The sequence below is a fragment of the Neodiprion virginianus genome, chromosome 3 (assembly GCF_021901495.1).
Source record: "Neodiprion virginianus isolate iyNeoVirg1 chromosome 3, iyNeoVirg1.1, whole genome shotgun sequence".
Taxonomy (NCBI): domain Eukaryota; kingdom Metazoa; phylum Arthropoda; class Insecta; order Hymenoptera; family Diprionidae; genus Neodiprion; species Neodiprion virginianus.
In genome coordinates, this window is record NC_060879.1 from 27,804,395 (window position 1) to 27,828,028 (window position 23,634).

Consider the following 23,634-nt stretch of genomic DNA (forward strand, 5'->3'; position numbering starts at 1 on the left):
ACCAGCCTATCGAAAAGTTTTTTCAGTACGTGGATTGGCGATAAGACATCTCGAGGTCAGGCACATTATCATAACTGGCGACCATGACGAATAAAAATTTTGGATCAGGGCAAATATCTAGCGCGTGGAACTGTGTAGCATGTGGTTTTGCCGGGAAGTCAAAATGAATTTGAGAAATTGAAAAACAATATTTCATCGGTTGTCCGGAAGAAAGAAATGATGATAATAATAATAATTTATTGCTTCTAGGGAGTACATATTCCCATAGCAAGGGAGGATCACAGATACAAAGAACATATAGATTATAACCAATACATAAATGTTAATTTAAAATAGAAATTATTTGCAAGTAAAATCGAATTTATAGTTATTCAAATAAAATAAATGCCCTTATGGCGCGTGCATTTCGGGCAAAAATGTATAGCGGCTTGATGAGCTTGCATTTCGGCTTGAGTATGTCCTGAATGGAAGGGGTTGGTCCAAAATTAGCTGTTATATAATGTTCACGCAGATCCTTGAGTATTGGACATCTTAATAAAAAGTGTTTCAGTGTGTCTTTATCATCGCAGTTGCAGATGGGACATTTGAAAGAAATGATGAAAACAAATATGATTCGTTTTTTTTAACTGTCTTCTGATTGTAATAGTACCATAATATTATATGATACGATTGTATTCACACCATATTATTGCAAGCCAATAATATTTTATCATATTGGTAACATACTTCGAGTCGTGTGAAATTTTTTTACACTTTTGCATGTAGTTTTCCGCTTTTGCGGTATTTTCACGCTAATCACTTGAGTCAAACACTCATCGTCAGCCCGTCAAGAGGGAGTTTCTAAGAATAGTCTACGATTATTGATTTGAAGAACAAATAAAGACGGTAAGTGACTCTGAAGAAAAGATCAAAGAAAAATACGAAATTGTACGATGGAAGTTTGCTGTAAATGAAACAACCAGGCTCAAGAGCGCCAAGGTTGGCTATCTAAAAGAAGGATATAATTGGCACGAGCCATGACGTAGATGGAAAGGTTAAATGATAGAGAAAATGTATTGATCCGATAATAAGAACGAGGGATTTGGTGTGTATAATATAATACACACATACACACGCGCGCATCAATTTCTGTAAATACGTATAGGAACTATATAATGACAAATACGACAACAAGGCTTTCGTGAAGATAAGTTAATTTTATTTTTATTTATTTTTTTTTTGTTTTTGTTTTTATTTCTTTTGTTTCATTTTGTTGGATACAGTAATAATTAATCGCTTGACGTACAAGTAAACGAATTAAGTAACTCCAAGATTCTAAATTTCTGTTGGTTTTGTTTTTTCACGCTTTTTTGAGAATATACAATAGATGGTGTAAGGATTTTGTCAACTTGATATTTTGGCAAAATTGGTCCAAGTTACAAGCTAAAGTTTCATTAACTGGAAGTTTGCACGTACACGCATCTAGGTGCGTAGGTATTACAGTATACGATGAACCTTTAGTTATAACGTAGGCCAATTAATTTCAAGGTGTCATTCGCTCCCCACTGTAATCAAAATGCAAACTGAAACTGAAATAATATTATGATGCTATATCGGGAATGTTTAGTTTTGCTTCAGAATAACCAAAATCGTTAAAATTATTATTACTAACGTTTTTTTTTTTTTTCTTTCTTTCCAAACACATATAGTGGAGGATAATTATAAAAAGAATCGTTTTTAATTATCATAAGGTTAGTTGTAGGTAATTAAGTATGTAAATTTACAAGGTGTGATAAATCAAAAAAGACGAGGGAAGAATTTTCCTCGTTCTCTCACATATTTGTTATCTGCTGTCAGTCACGATACATTCTGTAGTTCCTCTGTCATCACTTTATTCTTTTGTCACACCTAGTTCGTAATATTTAGTTTACTTTTTTTTCTTTCCTCTTTAGTATTTTGAAATGTTTTTTTTTTTTTTTTTTCATTTTATTGTTTTTATGTTTTATTGTTTACTGTTTCCCTAGTGCGAGAAAGCGTCATAGTCTAAACTTTTGTCAATCCTCTTTTTTCCTTTTCGTTCAACTTTACTACCTTCCAATATCTCACATTTCAATTATCAAATTCTCTAACATTGTCTGCCGTAATTTTTCACATAAATAAATAAATAAAAGAGCAGTTGGCTTTATTTTACGGTATTAACGATTCCAAAGTAAGTTATAGGTGTGTATATATCGCTAAACCTTGGATAGTCTTTCGTTATTATTATTATTGTTGTTGTTTTTGTTGTTGTTGTAATTATTATTATTATTATTCATTATTATTTATCATTATTATTATTATATACTTTCCTGGCTTTAGCTCGCATCAAACATCATTGCGGATTATACAACAAATATAATTAACCATATAACAAACTATATCCTGACTTATGTAATTAGTTGTATATGAGGAGGTTTACACATTATGGCTAATCGGACAAACCCCGAATCAATTCGCAAAAATCACACCTCGCGAGAAAATTTGTCAGATTACCGTCTGCTTTGTTTGTCAAAAGGACAAAAAATAATTGAAGAAAAAAAAAACTGTTAATAATTTTTGAAATATATATGCGTGTATTTTCTTTTTGCATCTGTTTCGTTTCATTCCTTACATATTGAAAGCGTATTCGCCCTCAGGCACGCGTATCTTCCTCCGATTCAAAAATGAGATAGACTGCAGTGACCCAAAGTCCCATCTTCGCTTTCACCAGTGAAAGCATTTGTGTTTTTTGTTTTTCTTTTTTTAATTTTTCTTTTACTTAAAGAGATAGAGATAGAGATAGAGAGAGAGAGAGGGGGGGGTGAGAGAAAAGGAACTAGATCATTTTAAAATCATGCTTTCCGAAAATACGGGTCACAAAAACGTGACGACTATTTGAAAAGGGTTTAGTAATCGTGGTCTCTATTAACTTTAGCATGATAATACATACGAAGTAGAACGAAGTACTTTTTAAATCATCGATAGGATATAATTCCATACGAGTTTATAGATTGAGTGCGTGCATATATTTTCATACGCGCGCATTGTGCACAATTTATTAGGCAAATTTTTGACTTTGGTTTCCATTCCACTTCATTCCATTTTTTTTTAAATATTCTCCTCTTCTATTTCGAATGCCTAAGTTTATTTTGTAGATTTTATAATAAGATAATACTAAACGCCGAGCAAGGTGTGAATTCGGGTCATTGAGATCTCCGTCGAAATAGCGACCTGCCTTAGCTCTATGATTTATACATAATATGTATTATACATATGTGAAAACAATCAACCCAATCATTAATTCATTACAACATTGCGTGCCACTGATGTTCTTAGCATATTATAACGGCAGTCGTGCGGCGAGCTTCGTGTGTGGAATTTATAGATCTGCACACGAGCCTTTCAAGAACATAGAATATTTTTGCGAACAATAGACAAGCATAATCGAATCGCTGCAACGATAAATTTCTAGGCATAGTAAACTGTGAGCCCAAATAAGGTAAATAACAAATATTTCGGACAGTATTTATGCGTGAAAAGTGGAACATTGTTTTTTTTTTTTTTTTCTGTACGTGGAAAATTTCGAAAATTCATCCGTAATCAAAACTTGATCAATCATATACTTAAATCCTATCCTGGCGACAACAGTTACTGAAACACTACCCAGAAAATTGACCTGCAAAATTTGGAATGCGTTTTACAGTCTTGTTAAGATTATAGAAGACTGAGAAGCATGATTAAATTATATGAAAATTGTTCAAATAAAACGGATATCGGATTTCTTTAAGGCGGCAGCACCATTATACTCGTCTATTGAACGCTGCGTAATACTTTCTGTGTTTAAAATTTTTATTTAAGAGTATGAAAATATATATATATACATATGTGTATATATATATATATGGATATATCCATTATATGTAACAATCTATATATATTATATATATATACATGCGTAATATATGTATCCATATATAGATTATTATATGTAATGCAAATGAAACACTCGTATGTTGTTAAATGAGATCAAAGCGTAATAATCGCGTGTTGTTAATGTGCAGGTGTGTACGTATGCCAAAGTTGAAAATAGCCGTATAGATACTATCTACCATGATTTTTTTTCCACTTGACAACAAAGAAGAAAGTTTAAATAAATTCTACCCAGATAATTGATAGTAGCTTACAATGTACCGCAGTAAGCATGTTCCGGTGTGTGGTCTGTGGCTGCATGCTTGCGTGTGTGTGTGTGTGTGTTGTGTATGTGTGCCTGGATATAGACGGAATACTGCGGAGTAGAAAAATAATTGATTAAACTAAGTCCAACATTTTTTTCCCGACTTCACTTTGAAACAGACAATTAAGTTACTATTATTTACAGTAATACGATCATTACAAGTTACGTAATTTCATAATTATGTTTCTGTTATTTATCTCGTTATCGTAAAATTCTAATTATTATAGAACTGACTCAACTGTACACATCCGATACATCGCTTTACTGCTCTCTTTACGAACCGATACGAAAAATGCTTTGAATTATGAATAAACATCATCATTGTTGTCGAATAATAAGTTTGTGCGAACGAATGTAAAAAGAATGAAGTAAATGAATTTGTTCGTTTGACTATGCGCGTAAGATATTTTTACATCCTTTTTAAGGATTTCAAAAAATTAACATAAACGCTGTCATCATACGCTGGGAAAATCAAATATCTGTGTCATAGATATTATAAATATGAGAGCAGATATTGAATAACACGCACAATTTACCATACCTCTTAAAGTACCATACACAGTTCACGATTCATCAACATATATTATCTAATCATATAATGGTGGATTTTTTCGTCTTATTTATATAATAAGAGTAGTTGGTTTATTAGAGCACAACAGTGTTTCTTTCTCATGTTTGTCAGGTCGATACTATTTTGGTTAAGATTATACAATTTGTTCGTGTCCTATCGAATATTTGATATTATACCAAACAAAAACAATAGGAAGTAACTACGTAGATTGTTCGCAGCTTAATTTTTTTTCAAATTTTTCTCTTTTCAATTCTGTTTCTCTTTCTTTAATGCATTCTATTATGTTTTTATATGCCAACGGTGAAAATTCAAAGTAATGTCCATTATATGTTCCCGCCCGATGGGTAAAAAGGGAATGCTCCGAATTGAAAGTTGACAGGCGTTTTAGGTGAAGCGCAGGCGTAAAGGAAATCATCCGTCTGCAATTGAGTTCGATTTAAATTTGGTTCCGAAGCTGATCTGGTTATCTTAGGCAAACCCTGAATCAAACCTTCCAAGCTAGCTAAAATTTGTCTAAATATCGGTCTTTCATCTCTGGAAAATTTTATACAGTCTTCCGTCAGGCGTTTCAAAGCCTTCGGAGTGTCCGATCTGAGTTTGTTCAAATCAGGACGCAGGTAGCCCCTCCCAACCATGAAGAGAATTTGATCTTTGTTGTTATTGTTACAATAAGGTAACTGTCCGGTAAGCAGTTCGAAAAGTACCACTCCGAAAGCGTAAACGTCGGACTGATAACTGTAGGGATTTTCTTCCTGCATTCTGATAACCTCGGGTGCCATCCATAAAATGGAACCAGTCGGTTGGTGAAATTGCTGAGATCCAGACCACCTTGTCTTCGCTGTTGCCAGTCCAAAATCACCAATCTTCACAGTCAAGTCGTCGTGCAAGAATATATTGTTGCTCTTCAAATCCCGATGAATGATGTTCTTTGCGTGTAGATAATCCATACCCTGTGCAGTCTGTCTGCCAATTTCGATAAGTGTCAAAAGTTCAAACTTGGATTCAAAAACATGGAGGTGTTTGTACAAAGACGATCCCTCGCACCATTGAGTTACTATGGCGAGCTGGGGTTTACTGACGCAACCCATAAACAGGAGTATATTAACATGACGAGTTTTCCTGAGCACTGCAACTTCATTTTTAAATGCCTGGAGTTGAGCCAGTGTTGGAATTTTAACGTTCAAAGTTTTCACAGCCACCGGACCGTGCCAATGAGCTTTGTACACCGTCCCGAACGATCCTGAACCGATGCGAGGTCCCACCAATATTTCATCGGCCGGAATCTCCCAGTCTTCGATCGACTCTCTGGGGGCCAATAAATTTTTCGAAGATTCGTCAGCCGACCTTGCCCTTGGCCGTTTTGGCCTCAACGTACTCGTCGGACTCGCCTGAGTCGATTGACTGTGCTTGGTCGGGCTGCTTCCAGGTGAAACCGGACTCTGAGTGTTACCAACCGGCCTACCCAGGCTTTGAGATCTGGTGTAATCCTCGAGAGACGAGGGATCGCTCCCTGGTTTAACCATGTTGAAGCAGACATTGGGAGCGGAACTGGAGCGATCTTGCTGCCCCAAGGTTCTGGGATGTCTGTGACTTCTGACAGGAGCCAGAGACGGAGACATGCTTCGACTTAGACCATAGCCAGATGGAAGTTGGAGTATTCCGGCAGTAGTTTCGGGGTTGTGAGCCAGAAGAGCCTGGTAGTAAGCATCTTGCATGCGAACCTGATGACACAGCGCCGGAACACCGCCGGCACATCGTTGATGAAATCTGTAGTTACAAGTCCGGCAATAGAATCCTTGAAAGAGAAGTTTTCTACAGAATTCGCAGAACGCCAATGAGAAAAATGTCTTTCTAGCAAAATTGTGCGATATAGAAGTCGTTATAGGAAATTTATCCAATATCTCGACCGATATCTCGTCGCATTCCAAAGACGAAATGTCCGTGTCCCAGGGAATCGGTATCTTGGTATCGTTGTGTCCTATTACATAGACCACGCACATTTCCGGAGTAAGATTTCGCAGCTTCATCGCCTTGGCGAGGGCGTCTCTGAGCGAAAGTCCCTCTTTGACTTGGACGCTGGTGCGTTGCTGATTGGGTAGATGAGCGCGTAGCAAAGACTTCAGCGGGGTTCTCGGGTCTGGTTGTCTGGATGGTGTCTGAACCTCGTAGTCAATGTTAACACTAGCGGTAGAGTTCAGGAGCTCGTTGAGCTTCTGTTCCTTGGATTCGAGCTCGTGCAGCTTGCTGGTGAGTTCCTGATACTCGGTGAGGTAGATCGGAGGCGGGTGTTGAAAGCCGGCGAACTTGTTATTGAGCGCATCGATGTTCTGCCTCGTGACATGGATGACACTCTGGATATTTTTCAACTCGTATCTGAGGGGATCCGTCTCGAGGTAACAGTCTTCGAAATCACTCAAATCGGCGTTGGTGCCTGAGTATCCCTGCGACATGGTGTTTGAATGGTCATTACCATTACCACGGGACGGTGTCGTGTACGAAAACGTCGGTACTCTACCATGGACGAATCTTACTTCCCTAATAACTGCCATTTTCTAACGAGACCCACCTGACGCAGGTTGTTTTGTTTTCCTCGCAATGAACGTCGGCGGCGACGACATCGTGTTTAGCTAAATGGCCTTGCGAATTTAGCCGCCTATCTTCCTCCTCCTCCTCCTCCTCCTCCTCCCCCCCCCTTCTGCTCGGCCGCCAATATCTTCACCTTTTAACGCGATATAATTACGCACCGTTGGATATCACTTCACCCGACACCCGTCACTTTATATTTAAGTACGCGCCAACGATTGTTTAAACAATATTAATACTACCGCGGGTCGCACGATAATCGAGACTCTGAAAAACTCAACAATAGGCCAGTGTCAACGGCGGCTGCTTTCGCTGCCTTATTACTCTAAACTCTTGCGCAGGACCCGAACGGCGAACCGAACCGACACGGAAACTCCCGAGTTCCGTGTGTCCAGCGCCTCCAATACGTATATGGGTCATTCCACGTCAACGGTATAACGTGTATACCGTTTTCGAAAATTCATTACTAGACGGGTTTTCAAACATCGTTTTGTATCAACCCTATGAAGAGTATGTCTGGCGGAAGGAGGGTTCGGAACGAGAATAACATTCCTCATTTCGCTTATTGTCAATCACGTGATTAAAGACGTGAAATAATCTTTTTCCATGCATTATTTTATAATCTTTAACTATCCGTATAATATTGCAGTAGTCGTTCCAATAGTTTCGTAATATTCAACATTTATGGTTGAAATTGATTGAAACGAATTGAAATTGTAAAAACAATCGTTTGGAAGTGAACATTTTATGCGGAGAATATGAACGATTTAGGATATTATAATGTGGATCTCGGGTGAAATTCATATTAAAAGGGAAAACAATCGAAATATACTATAAAATCAAGAATTGGTTTGTCTGAAATACTGTTAACTCCTTTTTTTATCTGCTATCTAGAGTTTGTGTTCAATTCGATCGTTGAGAATTAAAAGCAGAACGGATGTCAATGCGCGGTTGATGCTTAGCAATGAGAACCGTGAATAGTCGATAAAAAGAATAGAATTCCGTAGAAATTAGTGGTCGAGTTTGTGGTAAGTTAGTTGAAAATTCCAAGACATGTATTTATATGCACGGTTAATATAAAAAAAATACACGTTTCAATTCTTTTATGTTCGTGGAACTTGAATTTTTATTCCATTATAATCACAAGACGATGTGCAAAAAATTTCGTTACAGACAAAATCCGAGAACAGATTAATTCGGTACAATATAATTTGGATACGTGCGTCAGGTTTGACCGCGGTTTCTTCACGTAATTTGTGAAAAGACTCCAGTTCCTTTCTGATTCTTTGGTTTTTTAATAATATCTCAACCAAATGCTTTTGAATTACACTTTAAACTTTCCAGATAATTTCCGGGGGTGCAAACCCGATTTTTCTGATACCGACTTATATATTTATATACCTGTAGTTTTTCAGTCAGAGATTTGCAGTATGTAGTATATTGTATATGCGATGCGATAGTGAATAGCATTTTCAATTTGATCGTTCCCGTGATTAATATATCTATTTATTAGCAGCCCGTCGTGTGGGTTCATCCGCTAATATTTTCAAATTCTTATTGTAGCTAAATTATTAGACATAGCAATGTGGTTTTCAGGACTTTTTCGTTGAGCTCGTCGAAACCTTGAAAACTCTTGAGGATAACTTTACTTTATCTGGAAGAGTTTAGTCAGCGTTCACACAAGTGTGCGATTTCGGTCCGCCTTGGTTTACAAATATCGTTATGTATACAAAATTATAAATCAGGTTGTAACGAAATATAGCTTAAAACCTGGCCAGATGTTACAGCTATTCACAAAAAAAAAAAAGAATAAAACTCGGTTCATTAATTCTCGAGTTATAAGCGAACATACGGACAGACAAACAGGGAGACGTTGGGATTTATAACGTAGAGAATTGGAAGAGAAGATAGAAAACTAATCGCAAATCCAAGAAAATGTTGAGGCAAAACCCGAACCAAATTATTAATATACGTATAACGAGTTGCGAATTTCTATTTGTATTTTAAAACCGTAGAATATTAATTATGAAGCGAAGTTTCGCTGGAACTTCGGATTATAAAACAGTCTATAAAATTAGTATTCGTGATTCCAACCAAACTCGACTTCGAAAGAGTTGTAAGGACTCCGAATTATACCGTCTCGATAAACCACACATGAAGTTATTTAAAACAATTGAATTTAACGACAAGTAATTTAGAAACCCTCAGGATTTATAATTCTAGTGCAAACGCGGTGAAGATGCTACGCCGAAGTGCGATGTTGTCTCTTATTTTTATTTTTTCTTTCTTTCATTTAAAGAAATGCAAAAATGCCGACGAGGGAAAACAGCAGACAAAATAATAAGCTTTGGAGCTTCCATAATCCGAGTCGTCTGTTACAAACAGGCTTATTGACGTATTTTACATAGCTGAAACGGATAGCTCGTGACCAAGATGGATAACTGGCAAATTATATTTGCAGTCAAACCATGCAATTACGAATAAATTTGATTTAAATGCATCGCGTTTGCGTACGTGCAGCCTCTGCGTAATTTATATCTATAATACTCGCGCACACGTGCCATGCAGGGCAAGCCGTTAGTCAGTCAAAAAACGCGTTAACGCAATCGCATGTGTGAATAAACGCGTATGACATCACGCAACGCCCGCTGACGTCTCTAGCAGACGACGCGTTGCCACAGCAACGGTTTTACAATTAGTATACGTCTTCAAGTTCGTTACGTATGCGATTTTGATAAAAATTGATCATTCCATAAATAATATTCAACTTCCCTCGGTGTTTTACTTATTTTTTTAATCTTTCTTTACAATAAGTCTCACATCGATGTCGACGCATTATTTCATCCCTCAGTTATTTTTCCTGATATCCAGGTTTACTCGGCACGATCCAACATTAAGATACCGTGGTTATCTGAATAATTGGCCTTGGGATTGGCATCAGAATGAGCTGTGATAGTTGAAGAAACTTGACAAACATGTCGGGTATTGTTGCGGGAAAACTTGCATTTGTCACAGGTTACCATTACTTTATTTCTCGACTTTTACTACTTGTACAAATGTATTTCGTTTCGCTTCTTTTGTTCATTCGATGTGAATTTGCACGGACCGCAATTTTTCATAATTTTAGGTGCTGGCAGCGGTATAGGCAGGGCCGTATGTCGGATACTGGCAAGGGAAGGTGCTAAAGTTATTGCATCTGATCAGAATTCGAAAAATGTTGCAGATACTGTAGCTACATTGGAAGGTAAATTTTAATTTATATTAATATTTCATTGAACAGCGAGTAAGAAATTTGACAAAATTCATTGACGTTGTTATAGGCAAATTTTAATACACTCAAGTAAGGCAGTATCAATGATTCTTTTTTTTCAATTGTTTTCTCAGGTGGTGATCACACTGCGTTAACGGTCAACGTCACGTCGTCAAAGAGTATAAATGATGCATTCAAATCAGTCATTGAGCGCTACGCAAAGCCGCCAACTTTGGTTGTTAATTCTGCGGGCATAACGCGGGACAAATATATGTTGAAACTTTCAGAAGAAGATTTTGATCAAGTGATAAACGTCAATCTAAAAGGGACATTTCTTGTCACTCAAATTGCTGTCAAGGCAATGGTAGAAGCCGGAGTATCAAACGGAGCATCTGTTGTGAACATCGCGTCGATCATTGCAAAACTTGGAAATATTGGTCAAACTAATTACAGTGCTTCAAAGGCTGGCGTTGTAGCTATGACAAAATCTGCTTCCATGGAATTCGGAAAGTGAGAACAGCTTGAGTACTTTTTTCTGATCGGAATGTAGGCACGGCTTGGTCTGACTATCAATTTATAAACAATAGTTTGCGATTTTCCGTAAGAAAAAACGAAAGAAGTTTTGGTATCAAGTAATATACGTAGATTGTACGAAGTGCTGCGGCAAAACAAAATTTTAAGTGCAAACTTTTTTTCTCAAGATCAATAATGCTTTGTATAAGAACGAGTTTATTTCTTCAATAGACTCGAAATTCCAGTCTTATTTTTGAAATTCCTTGAGTTTTCCCGGTTTTCCCTGTGCGTGCGAACCCTGTTAGACTAAATATTAGACAAGAGAATAATACCGAATTTACGATAATGATGTAAATTTAAAAATAGCACCAACATTTATCTTCAGAGAATGTAATAATTATCTCAATTAGTATAACAGAATAGAAGACAATTTTTCAATATCTGATGTTGGTTGAAAATTGTTCTATGAAATCTCCATAAAGTTTTATGATTTCAGGTTTGGGGTTCGCATCAATGCCGTATTACCAGGCTTTATTAAAACACCAATGACAGATGCTGTCCCAGAGCATATTTTAGGAATGGCGGCAGCAAAATCCCCGTTAAACCGAGTGGGAACACCTGATGAAGTTGCTGAAGTTGTAACATTTTTATGTTCAAACAAGAGTTCTTTTGTCCATGGTGCGTCCATAGAAGTTACAGGGGGCTACCATTAGCTTTAAAAAAATTTCCTTCAAGTATCAAGAGGAGATTTTCCACTCGAATGAGTATGTAATTAATTAACAGGATGAAGCATAAATAGAATCAAAATGAAATTTATTCTTATATCAGAGGACTGTATATTTTCCATTTTAAATAAATAAAACAGCAATGAAAGTGTTGAAGTGACGTTTGACGGAATTATTTCTTCTTTCCTTTTAGTTTTCTCGCATGCCTGTGTGATTTGAAATGCATTTTTCGTTTCTCGTCGACGATTTCTTTGTATTTTCGTTTATTGAATTTTGAGAACTCTGCATCGGCCATAAGCTCATCGACGATCGTACGCTTTCGCTCTTTCTTAGTTAGACGACCGTTGTAATAGTCAAGCGGCGAATCCATGACTTTACCGATTTGAAAGTATTTAGGAAGTACTTTAAGATCGTTCTTTTTATAAAAGTGCTTAGGATCAAGAACGGACCGCATTTGAATAACTTCTAGATCGTGCCTGACTTCGTCTGTCATTTCAGGAGCAGGTAAATTGAACCATTTCTTTCCTTTAGTCTTTTCTCTTTCCCTACGTCTCTGCGCCTTTAATCGTTTCTGGCTCTCGTCGTACGTCGGAACAGATTCGAGCTTTTCAAAGCCTGGTTTAATAACAGACTTCTGTAATATTTTGTCCAATGGAGTCAACTCCTTTGTTATTTCTCTAACACTTGTAGAGTTTGGCGGCTGCTTTTTCGTCACGCTTTTCCAACCCATGTGTCGCTCGAATTCTTCGATATCAATGTCGTTGCTTGGTTTTCCTTTGCATTTTGTCGACGCAACCTCTTTCGATATTGACTCCAATTGCGCCGGATCGAAATCTGAAATATCGCGTTCAGGTTACGGTGTATCATTCCTTACAAAGCTGCTGATATTTGGCATAAGCTTAACCTTCGCTTACCAAAATCATCGCTGTCGGGATCATCATCGTCGCTATCGGCAAGCGTATTTCTGTCCAAAAAATCGGCCCGTCCTTTCGTGTCAATGATCATGTCCATTTTTCTGCGTTTTAATTAAACAGTACCATTTATCACTTGCCACTTGGTGCGAATTCTAATTTCTATGCTACAAAGCACATGGGTTCAGCGGATTCAACGTTGCTAACCCTCCGGTGGCAAGAGGTCGTACTCAAAGTGAATATTTAATTAACGGCATGGGTTCACAATCAGTCACATAGCAGGTGTCGACGTCTGTCGGCGTCGTGGCAAAACTTCGCCGACGCACATAGGGAATTATACTCGAAAACAAGTTCGAGAATTTCTCTTGTTATTTGGTCTTTATCACGTGAGACTTACACAACGGACACACTTTCTCTAATTCGATATCAAAAACACATATTTTGTGAGCTTAAAATAACCTCGCATTATTTAGAAAGTTAAAATGTTAAAGCTTTAATTAGTCAATAATATGAAACTGCATAGAGTTGCCTAAGTGCAGGCGGGTTTTGTACGCCGTTAATTTATTTCAGTCATATTCCTTTGGTAAAATGCAAACTTTATATCTCTTGGGAGATAAATAATTGCATGTTTATTATAAATAAAATACTTACAGTTTCCTTTGAGTCCGCGTTGTTCCAAATAGAAAATTTTCCCAACTTCAATTCATCTCAAATCTTATCGATCAGAATTAAAAGTATTGTTCATATTGTACTGTACGGTAATATTTTCAATTACCGCAATATGTGAATAATAAAAAAGTGTTTACCACAAAGTTATCTTGAAATTCCAATCAATTTTCTGTACATACCTAAGTTACGCGGTTTATTATTTACTCATTTTTTCCCCCAACAATGATCGTTACTCAATTTCACTTCTAAGAATATTATACCCACACATAACACGGTGTGAAATATGCCCGGAGTAATGATTTCCCCTTTGCTTGAATTATCATTTTCCTTGCACATTGTGTTATGAAATTACTAAAGGTTACTGATAATTGTATGTTGAATATGAATGCATTATCGATGTAATTATTTTTAAAGTTTGTACACCGCTGAAACAGAATTTTTGCGAAATACACTGTTTAAGTTTCATTTCTATTTGAATCCGTTGACGATCTGCATGCAAGCTGAACTCAACAACTCATGGCGGAAGTAAAACTGCAAGATGTGGAAGCAGTACGCTCTTATGGATTTGAAAGTCTGATGCAAAAAGAAACTAAAGCTCTGCAGCTGGTAGAACTCACGTGGGGGGAAACGCTCTATGGGAATATATGAGAACATGCACTTGATCGAGAAAGGACAGTGTATTAGTTTCAAAACGTAGGGTCAGGTCAGGGTTTTCGCAACAAAAAAAAAAAGAAAAAAAAAGTGACGTAAAACAACAAAAGTCAAAGAAATAAACACAAATAATTTGACTTCACGATCATATTTTGAAATGTTCAAAGTTGTGAAAGAATTCTATATTTTCCTTTAATACGCGATGGCTCGTGTGCATCAACTGATCTTACTTCTGTTGTTGGAGTGTACCGTCATTTACTCAAAATTAAATAAATCTATAACGGAAAGTGTCCAAAATGATTCCATTCCAAGAAACAAAAATTCGGAAAATTTTCCTAGGCGCGTTTTACCAACAGAGAATTACGCATCAACGGACACACGGGTAATGTTTAAAGTAAGGAATTTTGACGAGTCAAAGGATTTGGACAATTCGAACAATTTTCCGAGCAATGAAGTACCCTTTAACATGGATGATGTACTTGAAATTTGGAATCCAAGAAACGTTGCGCAAGTTTGGGACTCCAAGTCGGACCGTGACGTGAACGTATCATCAAACTGTGACATGGCATTGGTTAAATATTTTCGAGGAGTTCTCAACGGCGACAATTGGGCTTTGAAAAGTAAGCAAAAGTTGACCGTATTTTGTTTTTAGGTGAATCGAAAAAATTGGGTGTTCTTCAACGATGTATAAGGTGTACCGCCTAAATCAAAAGTTCAACCAAGTACAAACATTGTTAGAGATTCTTTTCGATAGTTTTTGTCTTTTCCTGACTTTTGATTAAGATGTACCGAACTTAAGACGTGGCTTTAACAGAAATTTGAAAAAAATTGCATAAGTCTTGTGTTACATATTAATCTTTCAAAGTCCCACTTCTTTGATCCAATGTTTATCGCCATTCAAAACTCCCGTAGGGCCAATTCGCTGCAAGTTTCGAGTTGAACGAAAATCATTAAAAAAAAAAAAACGCTCTCAAACTAATTCCTCAACTCTTGTTCTCGATCGAGCAAAACAATAATTTCAACACAGTAGGTATATCTATAGCTTGCATGATGTAGTACGGAACAAGCTTATATCGAAGCCAGGAAGTGTGAACGGCTTTACGTTGGATAAAAAATAGCAACTGCAGCTAGTTCCATGACATATTGCGATACGAAACCCTTCCTTTTCTTCGCGAATGCCTTTCGAGTGTTCTCAATATCACACTTTCCGCCAACTTACTCTCGCCAGTGAAAGAACAACATTGCAATACCTATACTTGCAAAGGCTCACATAATTGAGTCGTTAATCATAGGAGGTTGTAATTTCCGCGGATCCAGTTACGTCCGATTACATGAGTACACGTTAACCTTTCAGTATAGGTAATAATAGTAATATGGTAAAGCTCGAGGCGGTAGTAAAATAAAACCTCGAAATTCAAGAGGTTCGATAACGTTCGTTCGAGCATCGTATTCCTCTCGTCAATTCGAATGCACAAAGCACCGCGATCTCTGCACCCGGCAGAATTTTTCGACGAATGCATTTCCCGCGAGGGGTAACCCGTGTGATCATCAAATTGAGAGCCGCGGGAGCAGGATGCTTCCTATAGAAAGTGAGAAAGCCATTTACCCCGGTGTGCGTAGGCACCGTGTATCCAATGGTTTTGCCACTCCTGCTGAGTACATAACTTGATTTAACACACGTTCGCAAGCTGACCACTGCACGTCTACATGCAGTGCGTTTTGCCTTTATAGCCGAGAGCATATATGGTTACGCAAAATTTCGCATTATATCCGCACAAGCTGCAGCCGACTGAAACATTCCCACTGCAGGCGCTGCATGTACAGCATCGACTATAACGTAGGTAAACACGTGGGCTAGACGTTGCTAATAATAAAAAAGGTGAAACCGGTGAGTTTCACCCTATATTTGACGCAAAGTGAGCTCAGTTCCGATTCCCGATATGCTAAAGTCGTCGGTCATCGTTCATCAATAATTCCAGCTCGCTCCTTGAGCACGTGCTCGTTCCGAATGGGCAACATCTCCGATATTCATGTCGCGAGTCAAGTTCGGTTTGCTTGAAACATGCTGTTGGCAATATTCGGGACGAGAATGAGAATTTATTTACAATCGGCTGCACTCTGAGCAGATGCGTTTGCTCGTGGATGCACCTTACGGACATGACCGACAATGGCCTGCAGTCATCACATTTCGAATTGTCTGATCTCGTAAGCTTCGCGGTGAAAGTACCGGACTTATGCAATATGGGATAATAAGTCATAGTTTAATAATTTATCGTTATATCACGTCACGCAACGTATATTCAATTATTTTTGAATTTCGAGCTAAGGTAAGGATATAATTAACGGATTATTGGGCTGAGAACCGAACTTTCTTTTTGTCGCGTTTCATTTTTTAGTGATGGATGCCGATGGAAGGCACACTTGGGGGTTGTTTTGGGGCAGCAGGTACTGGGTTGGATCGCCCGATCTGTGTCGCGAGATGAATCGCGAGGTGAAAGACACCGTTGGATTATTTGAAAGTAATCGCAAGGAGCATCTGGCAGCCCCGCCGTTCGGAGTTGACGTCAATTCCGTAAACTTAAGGCTTGACATTTTAAAGCCAGGCCTAAACGGAGTGAGTATTAATGACGGCTTGGGTAATATATACGAACCGGATTACCCAATTACGATATAACAATTGATCCGTCAGCCCGCAGGCTCTTGAGAATGCATTATAAATATTCAAAGAATAACGCGAGGAGCAATACCCAACATTTTCACCTATTGAATTTCGAATACGATTTGTTGGATAATTACCGTGTAGATCGATTAATAGCACATATTAGCCTCGTGATTGAAAAATATCAACCGTACAGATCGTCTAAAATCATTGTCACTGCTGTGCGTGAAACACTATACTTTGCAATTATCTGAAAGCATATCCGATATCCTGCAATTTATGACGCTAACTTACGTATATTGGCACGTACCTTATACCTATACGTACAATACGCAGTATCTCAGATAATCTAGGCACATATGGTGCAATGATTGCGAATTGGAAAGTGCCTGGTGTATAAATTTTTACAACCAACTGCACAATGCTGTTGATATTTTACCATACTTTACCGTAAATCATTGCATGTCGCATTTGAATCGAATCAACGAGGTAATCAGATGAAATTAAATGCCCAGACGCACGACGTAACTCTTGGACTGTGCTTACCGGATCACTGTACCGTGGATGACGTTTCAATCCTTTTGAATTTCGCTGTCAATACATCGGCGAAGAATGTTCACAGAAAAATCGTTCTAAGCCACGTGCGAAATCTTTCGGACGGTTACACGCTGTGGAGTGATCACACGTTCTACATCATATTGTGAGTTCGCTATGGTCACAAATTAGTCGAGTCCATTTTGTCCCTTCTCTTGAAACTTTACTTTCAGGATCACGTCGTCATTCGTCCTGGTATTCGTAGTTTTTGGAACAATTTACGACGCTGCGCTAAGGTATCAAGTTCTACGTACCGACCAACAAAAGAGGAAAGACTCGAACGTTATTGTTGAGATGAAGAGTTTGAGACCCTCCGAAGATCTTGACGACGCGATTACAATTTCAAAGTTGTGGTCGGTCAAAACTCACAATGGATCTTTAGGTAGGTACGTGTGCTTAAAATTTGCGGAACGTTTGTACGTGACTGTAATGAGTTGAGGTCGTCTTATCGCATAGTTGTTAAACTTTTCAGATCTGGTGAATCAAAGGGACGTGCCAAGACCCTTGTCCGAGGCGCTTCTGTCGTTTAGCATTCTACTGAATATTTCGAAACTAGCAAGCTGGGAAGTCGGTGACGATACTTTGGCCCCGATACACGGACTGCGATTAGTTTCACTTTTCTGGGTTATCCTGGTCCATACGTGTCTACTGGCGAACGAGATATCCGGTACGCGGGTCTCCACTGAACATTGCGTAACGCGTTCCTTGTATTCCGGGTTCGCACTACTCTGCTGAATGTTAAAATGAACGTAAATCAATGTTGGGACATTTTTCAGATAACATAATGTTCAGGACAAAGGCGGAAAGCGATTTTCTCTATCAAACTATAAGCAATGGTACTTATGCCGTCGACACATTTTTTTTTATGAGGTGAGTTCAACGGTCTACAAAACTTTTCTACGCTATGAATTGGATTGGATATCACATTTCGAATCAACGCACAGTGACATTATGTTAACCTTTCTTGCAGCGGGTGTTTAGTATCCTTTCTCTACTTTCGCACGATAGCAAAACAACGGATGCGAGAGTTGCAAATTACGAAAGGCTTCATTGGCCAATTTTTACAATTTTTAGGAATGATGTGGTACCGTTATTTCAGGTACGGTATGATAATTGATCATTTTTATTATCCACCAATCATTCGACAGTTCTCGATGCTCATTAAACAGAAACGTTTTTGCTATCTTTTATCAGAATGGAACGTCTTAGTTTTGATTTCAATTATTGACAATCTCCTAAAAAAGTAAGACCTTAATTTAATTTCGATACATTGATATTTCAGATTGACGCCACCGTATCTGCTCGTCATAGGATTCGTTCAAATATCCATGAAATGGTATCACGCTCATTCCGTAATCGAATTGCCTGCCTTGGATCACGACACTTGCGAAAAGTTTTGGTGGCGGAATGCTTTGTACGTGAACACTTACTTCCCGATGGAAGACAGAGTATGTTCCTTATTACATGATCAACATTTAGTGAAAGTAAGGTCCTTCCTCTGAATTGTGTTCCTCGAAATTGGACTGAAATTTGTCGTTTCGACTTACAGTGTATGGTCTGGAGCTGGTACTTGGCAAACGACACGCAATTTTACACCGTCGGTATAATAATTCTGATAGTCGCAGCGAGGTGAGTTTCGATACGCGCAACCTGTCACGCGACAGATTTTAATCCACGATCCTCTCTCTGTTCCCCAATCGTATAAATTAGTTTCCTCTACGTTGGAGCGGCGTTGGGAGTCTTGTTCCTGGTCGGTTCTTGGATAATCACGGCCATCGTTACCTTGAACACGGAACACGTTCCCACGTTAGTGAATGCTTTTCGAACATAGACCAAGGTTTAAAACGACAAAAAGAAAATTCCTTGACAATATCGTTGATTTATATGCTGACGATTGGTTCTCCTCAGAATTGAAGAACCCTTCGCTCATTACGAAAGCTTGTACGACAAGCCTTGGACGAGGATCGGACCTTACTTAATAGGAATGGCGACCGGATGGTTCCTCTTCAAAACGAAGTGTCAAATAAAGATGAATATGGTAAACGACGCTCTCATCTCCTCTCGGCAAGGTTGACCGAATGACGAATACTCGTTACATCTACTTTCTAGGTGACCGTAGCCTTTGGCTGGACAATTTCCCTCGCCACGATGTTGAGCATAGTCTACGGTTTGTACGGTAACACGTTTGGCCCGGTATTGTCCGTAATGTACACGACTTTGTCGCATTCTGGCTGGGCATTGAGCGTCGCCTGGGTTCTGGTCGCTTGTGTCACAAGGCATGGAGGTAACGTTCGACTTTAATTCAAGTCATTCGAAATGCTGTATTGTCAATTGTACAATGGCGATCGAATTGAAAGATTAATCGAATCACGACGCATCGATTGCTCGGTTACCAAAAACGGACAAGGTGCGATCGTAATAGCTTGAATTTCATTAGGTTATACTAAATGAAGTTAAAATTTCGCTAGGTATAATAAACAGCTTTCTTTCGTGGAAATATCTTTATCCACTATCAAGACTGACCTACTGCGCGTATCTCGTTCATCCCGCATTGATGCGTTCGATGATACTCAGGGGCGAGAGTTCCTTGCATCTTACCCAAGGTCTGGTGGTAAGTGTTCCATTCACTTTCAGCAAGTACGAATCGAGATAATTCAGAGCATAGTGCCGTTGGCTTGATATCCTCTAAGGCGATTCTAAGAGGTATCGCTTTCTTCAGTTAGATGCCGCCAGGCAGCACTGCGAAATGTAGGAAAATCATTTAAACTCTAGGAACTTCATGACTTGAAACCAATTACGTTTCTCCACAGGCAATGCTGTTCTTCGGCGTCACGGTGGCGTCGTACATGGTCTCCATTGTCCTAAGCCTCCTTTTCGAGGCGCCTATGGTGTCGCTTTTGCGGATCGTGCACCCCATGCGTCGATGGAAAAACGATTAAAATCTCTCGTCCAACGAAGTAACAGCACGCTACCAATTTATAAAATTTATTGTACAATCAAAGCTTATTAATAATAAGTAGTATTAATTGACAAGACTTAACACAACTCGTGAAACTAAAGACTTCTGTAGCTTTCAAAATTATAATAATGATAGTAACAATCGTATCGATAATTTACAGTATATTAATCACGCTTACAATAAGTAATATAAAATACAGCTTGTAGCTTAAAATTTTTCGTTTACAATTTTGGAATAAATTAGCTTTTCTACCGAATCTCCTACTTAGCGTTTGGTTCCAGGGATTTAGATAGAAATTTCGGCAGTATCTTCTCGTATGCCTAGTTTTATACATATATACTATGGTTATTTTGCGGTTAGCGAAAGAGCCATTTATGCGATTGAAGACTTGACTGCATATATTTATTAAATATAATCCACCGCAGATTAAGCAGAGATGAAATTGAGTAGAATTCGTTTGTAATCCTTGTATATCTTTTTCTTCGTCCACGTCAGCAAATTGCACAACATCATTTGTAAAACCCGCGCGCAAAATGATAGCTTTGAAAGTGACTGTATTCGAAGATGAAAGAGATGATACAATCATTACAGCAATTCAAAACCGCATAGAGAATTTCGTATTAAAACAGCAGGAATTAGTCGTTTTGATCAAATGACTCAGCTGTACAACTTCTGGCCCATGGTTACAAACGCATTTTTCTCACCTTCCGTTTTATCAAGCAATGTCTACAGTGTGTATAATTACACTTCTTCCATGGTAATTTGCCAAAAACGAGTGATACACTTTGTTATTGTGAGTCCCCGTGCCTGGTCTCTGCAAAAACTGGTCCTACGGTCATGCAACTGTCAGATACCGAAAAGTGAGATCAAAGACCAGTTACAGAACTGGACACGGTATTATTTCATAAGCAAACAGACAAATCGCGACGTCGGCCGTCTCACGCAGGTTTACCGCTGCTTAACTTTTTTTTATTATTATTTGATTTTATTTTTCGTTTCCTTCTACGTATTTTAAATCTTTGGTTGAATCGGAACATTCACTAACCATTGATCAATCGTTGCTAGCACATAGCTTACAACGTATATATTACGAGCCTACACTCTGTGCATTTGCAATAGAATTCTCTAGATTCTACAAGATTTCATTAAAAATAAGAGAAGTTCTCTAGACATTAGCCACATCGCTTTATTGATGGTGCGTATAATAATTTGCAAAACGTGAGAATAATTTGAGTCAGCTTAGGCCGATCGCAAGTTACTCAACGATCGTAAAATCATATACATCACGTCTCTATCTGATTGCGCAAAAAAAATTTTAGAATTTTTTAACTAACCTTACCTCATTATGTCCTAACCGCGTGAGGAAATTTTTTTGTAACAATGCCTAAAAGTTGACTCAGATTGTTATGTTATTTTGGCTCGTTACTTTACGACAGTGTTTAATCATCATTTTTATGAACACTTTCTGCGACGCGGGCTTTGAATTTGCAAAATCCGAGAACTATTCAACTATTTAAAGAGAGAGAAAAAAAAGGCAAAGACTGACCACGCCCGCAGCTATATATATACAACCTGACCCAAAATGTTAAATACAAAAATTCTGCTACCGATTTTTAGACAAGCGTAAGTATTAAATGATCCATGTAGAATTTTTCGGAACTCTACTAAATGTCACTACGCATACGTTGATATCTTTGACACGAGTGGTGCCGAATTTCGCCACTTACCTGTATTACAAAAGCGTGCATAAAATACACGACAGAAAAGTTATTTCATACGCCGATAATAATCACAGGACAAGATTGCACAGACGCGAATATTCGTTGAATTTATTTTAAAACCGTCTAGTTGTGAAAATTTTGATTCACTCGTGACGTGATTTCTTCCTAGTCGTCACGATCAGTTGATTACTCAACGGGGTGAACATTGCGCAAGGCTCACGTAAACACGAGATACGAAATGACGCATACATTTTACCGGTCTGATTCGTCTTGTGTGCCGTAAATCGTTAAAAAAAAAGTCGCAAGACGTAATAGCGGGCTGGTTTACTTGTTGCGAAAAATGCAAAACATTATAATTAATGCATTTAAAGTGCGAATCCACCGCCAACTTTACCGAATAAAATTTCCAGCAAGTAGTTCTGCATGTGCTAATTTTTCGCGCGATCACTAGAACGCGACGTTTATTTATATAATTTGCGGCAGGTGAGGCATCAAGTTTTGTGACACAGTAATTGTAGCTGATCTTCGTGTATAGTATTACTTTTATCCAAGTCGGTTTTTTCTTTATCTATTTTTATCCCGCTGTTATACCTGCAGAAGTTACGTATGGCAATTTGCAATTGTGCGAACTGTATTCGTGATACATATATGTAACGCATTACGTGATTTGTATACAAGCAGTTCTGGAGAAATGAGCTGCGCATTTCAACAAATGACCGAACGCTGCAACGGAGCTAAAGAACTTCACTTTCGGCCCGATGTGTCGAGATTTTAGCACAAGCAGTTCAACGAGAGTAAAAATTATTGCATCATCCGCCACGCTGCCGCAATTATTACACGCATTTTTATATAATCTTATACAATTGAATCTATGTTTAAGCGTTTAAATTTTTGCGAGTAACTGTCACGTTCTCACTTTACAAAACGTCGGTCAAATTCGTCGATCGGAAAGAGTGAGAAAACGCGATGGATAAGAAATAAATCAAAATTTTTGGACCACTCTTTTGGGTGTTTCATTCGAGTGTTGTTACACCGTCATGGTATTGGTAAAATCCAAGTATACGGAATTGAGTTACGTATGCTTTTTAGGTATGTTGAAAGGTGAGTCCCCTAATTATAATTTCACTTTCGTTAAGGACGTATCGGAAATCGTTGACTATCGGAGACGTCGGAGATATGCTGCTGAATGAGAAAGCAGGACGATTTTCAAGTGGTACATTACAGACATCCCTGATGTCACTCGGTATCACAGCCTCGTTCCACAGCGACAAATTCAGTCGGAATATCTAGGCTTGCGATATTTTTAACAATGTTAAATTTCGAACAACGACAATGGAGTTAAACTTCATTGCGGGCACTGAAATTTCGCATGTTTTTTCTCACGCTTCACAGCCTCGCCGCATGTAACGGCGTAATCGCGACAATTGAGAAATTTCACGAGTATAGAGAGAAAGGAATCGTGGGCAGATCAGCACGTAGAGAATTATATTCTTTGCTGCAAACTCAACGATACGTTTCTCATTACATTTATATATATTTAAGAACGATGACGTGAACCACGACGAGAATCCATGTGTCGGGATAACGTCGAGATTCA

At 38.3% G+C, this 23,634-nt stretch overlaps 4 protein-coding genes across 4 annotated transcripts; 2 read left to right on the forward strand and 2 right to left on the reverse strand.

Annotated features, from left to right (window-relative positions):
• Positions 1–1,237: 1,237 nt before the first annotated feature.
• LOC124300879 (raf homolog serine/threonine-protein kinase Raf-like) lies at positions 1,238–7,730 on the reverse strand. Its single transcript, XM_046755341.1, has one exon. It carries the CDS (start codon positions 7,349–7,351, stop codon positions 5,126–5,128), a length of 2,226 nt encoding a protein of 741 aa, XP_046611297.1. The 5' UTR covers positions 7,352–7,730; the 3' UTR covers positions 1,238–5,125.
• Positions 7,731–10,156: 2,426 nt separating this feature from the next.
• LOC124300888 (estradiol 17-beta-dehydrogenase 8) lies at positions 10,157–12,033 on the forward strand. The gene is made up of 4 exons (XM_046755363.1): positions 10,157–10,400; positions 10,513–10,629; positions 10,770–11,145; positions 11,645–12,033. The coding sequence occupies exons 1-4, from the start codon at positions 10,361–10,363 to the stop codon at positions 11,859–11,861; spliced, it is 750 nt and encodes a 249-aa protein (XP_046611319.1). The 5' UTR covers positions 10,157–10,360; the 3' UTR covers positions 11,862–12,033.
• On the reverse strand, positions 11,948–13,002 carry LOC124300887 (deoxynucleotidyltransferase terminal-interacting protein 2). The gene is made up of 2 exons (XM_046755362.1): positions 12,788–13,002; positions 11,948–12,707 (listed from the first exon to the last, which is right to left on the reverse strand). Exons 1-2 carry the CDS (start codon positions 12,882–12,884, stop codon positions 12,046–12,048), a joined length of 759 nt encoding a protein of 252 aa, XP_046611318.1. The 5' UTR covers positions 12,885–13,002; the 3' UTR covers positions 11,948–12,045.
• A 1,659-nt stretch (positions 13,003–14,661) lies between these two features.
• Positions 14,662–20,392, forward strand: LOC124300884 (nose resistant to fluoxetine protein 6-like). Its single transcript, XM_046755353.1, has 14 exons — positions 14,662–14,724; positions 16,501–16,718; positions 17,279–17,463; positions 17,531–17,739; positions 17,830–18,024; positions 18,134–18,227; positions 18,328–18,456; positions 18,640–18,805; positions 18,907–18,986; positions 19,068–19,163; positions 19,266–19,395; positions 19,467–19,641; positions 19,826–19,968; positions 20,168–20,392. Exons 1-14 carry the CDS (start codon positions 14,667–14,669, stop codon positions 20,294–20,296), a joined length of 2,007 nt encoding a protein of 668 aa, XP_046611309.1. The 5' UTR covers positions 14,662–14,666; the 3' UTR covers positions 20,297–20,392.
• Positions 20,393–23,634: the final 3,242 nt, after the last annotated feature.

What these genes read in the sequence shown, in the direction of transcription:
- LOC124300879 (XM_046755341.1), bottom strand. Translation starts at nt 7,351, where the DNA reads ATGGCAGTTATTAGGGAAGTAAGATTCGTCCATGGTAGAGTACCGACG.
- LOC124300888 (XM_046755363.1), top strand. Translation starts at nt 10,361, where the DNA reads ATGTCGGGTATTGTTGCGGGAAAACTTGCATTTGTCACAG. An exon ending in TACTGTAGCTACATTGGAAG is followed by an intron (nt 10,630 to 10,769) that starts GTAAATTTTAAT and finishes TTGTTTTCTCAG; the next exon opens with GTGGTGATCACACTGCGTTA. An exon ending in GCTTCCATGGAATTCGGAAA is followed by an intron (nt 11,146 to 11,644) that starts GTGAGAACAGCT and finishes TTATGATTTCAG; the next exon opens with GTTTGGGGTTCGCATCAATG.
- LOC124300887 (XM_046755362.1), bottom strand. Translation starts at nt 12,884, where the DNA reads ATGGACATGATCATTGACACGAAAGGACGGGCCGATTTTTTGGACAGA. An exon ending in TCCCGACAGCGATGATTTTG is followed by an intron (nt 12,708 to 12,787) that starts GTAAGCGAAGGT and finishes GCGATATTTCAG; the next exon opens with ATTTCGATCCGGCGCAATTG.
- LOC124300884 (XM_046755353.1), top strand. Translation starts at nt 14,667, where the DNA reads ATGGCATTGGTTAAATATTTTCGAGGAGTTCTCAACGGCGACAATTGG. An exon ending in ACTTCCCGATGGAAGACAGA is followed by an intron (nt 18,806 to 18,906) that starts GTATGTTCCTTA and finishes TTCGACTTACAG; the next exon opens with TGTATGGTCTGGAGCTGGTA. An exon ending in GTCAAATAAAGATGAATATG is followed by an intron (nt 19,396 to 19,466) that starts GTAAACGACGCT and finishes TCTACTTTCTAG; the next exon opens with GTGACCGTAGCCTTTGGCTG.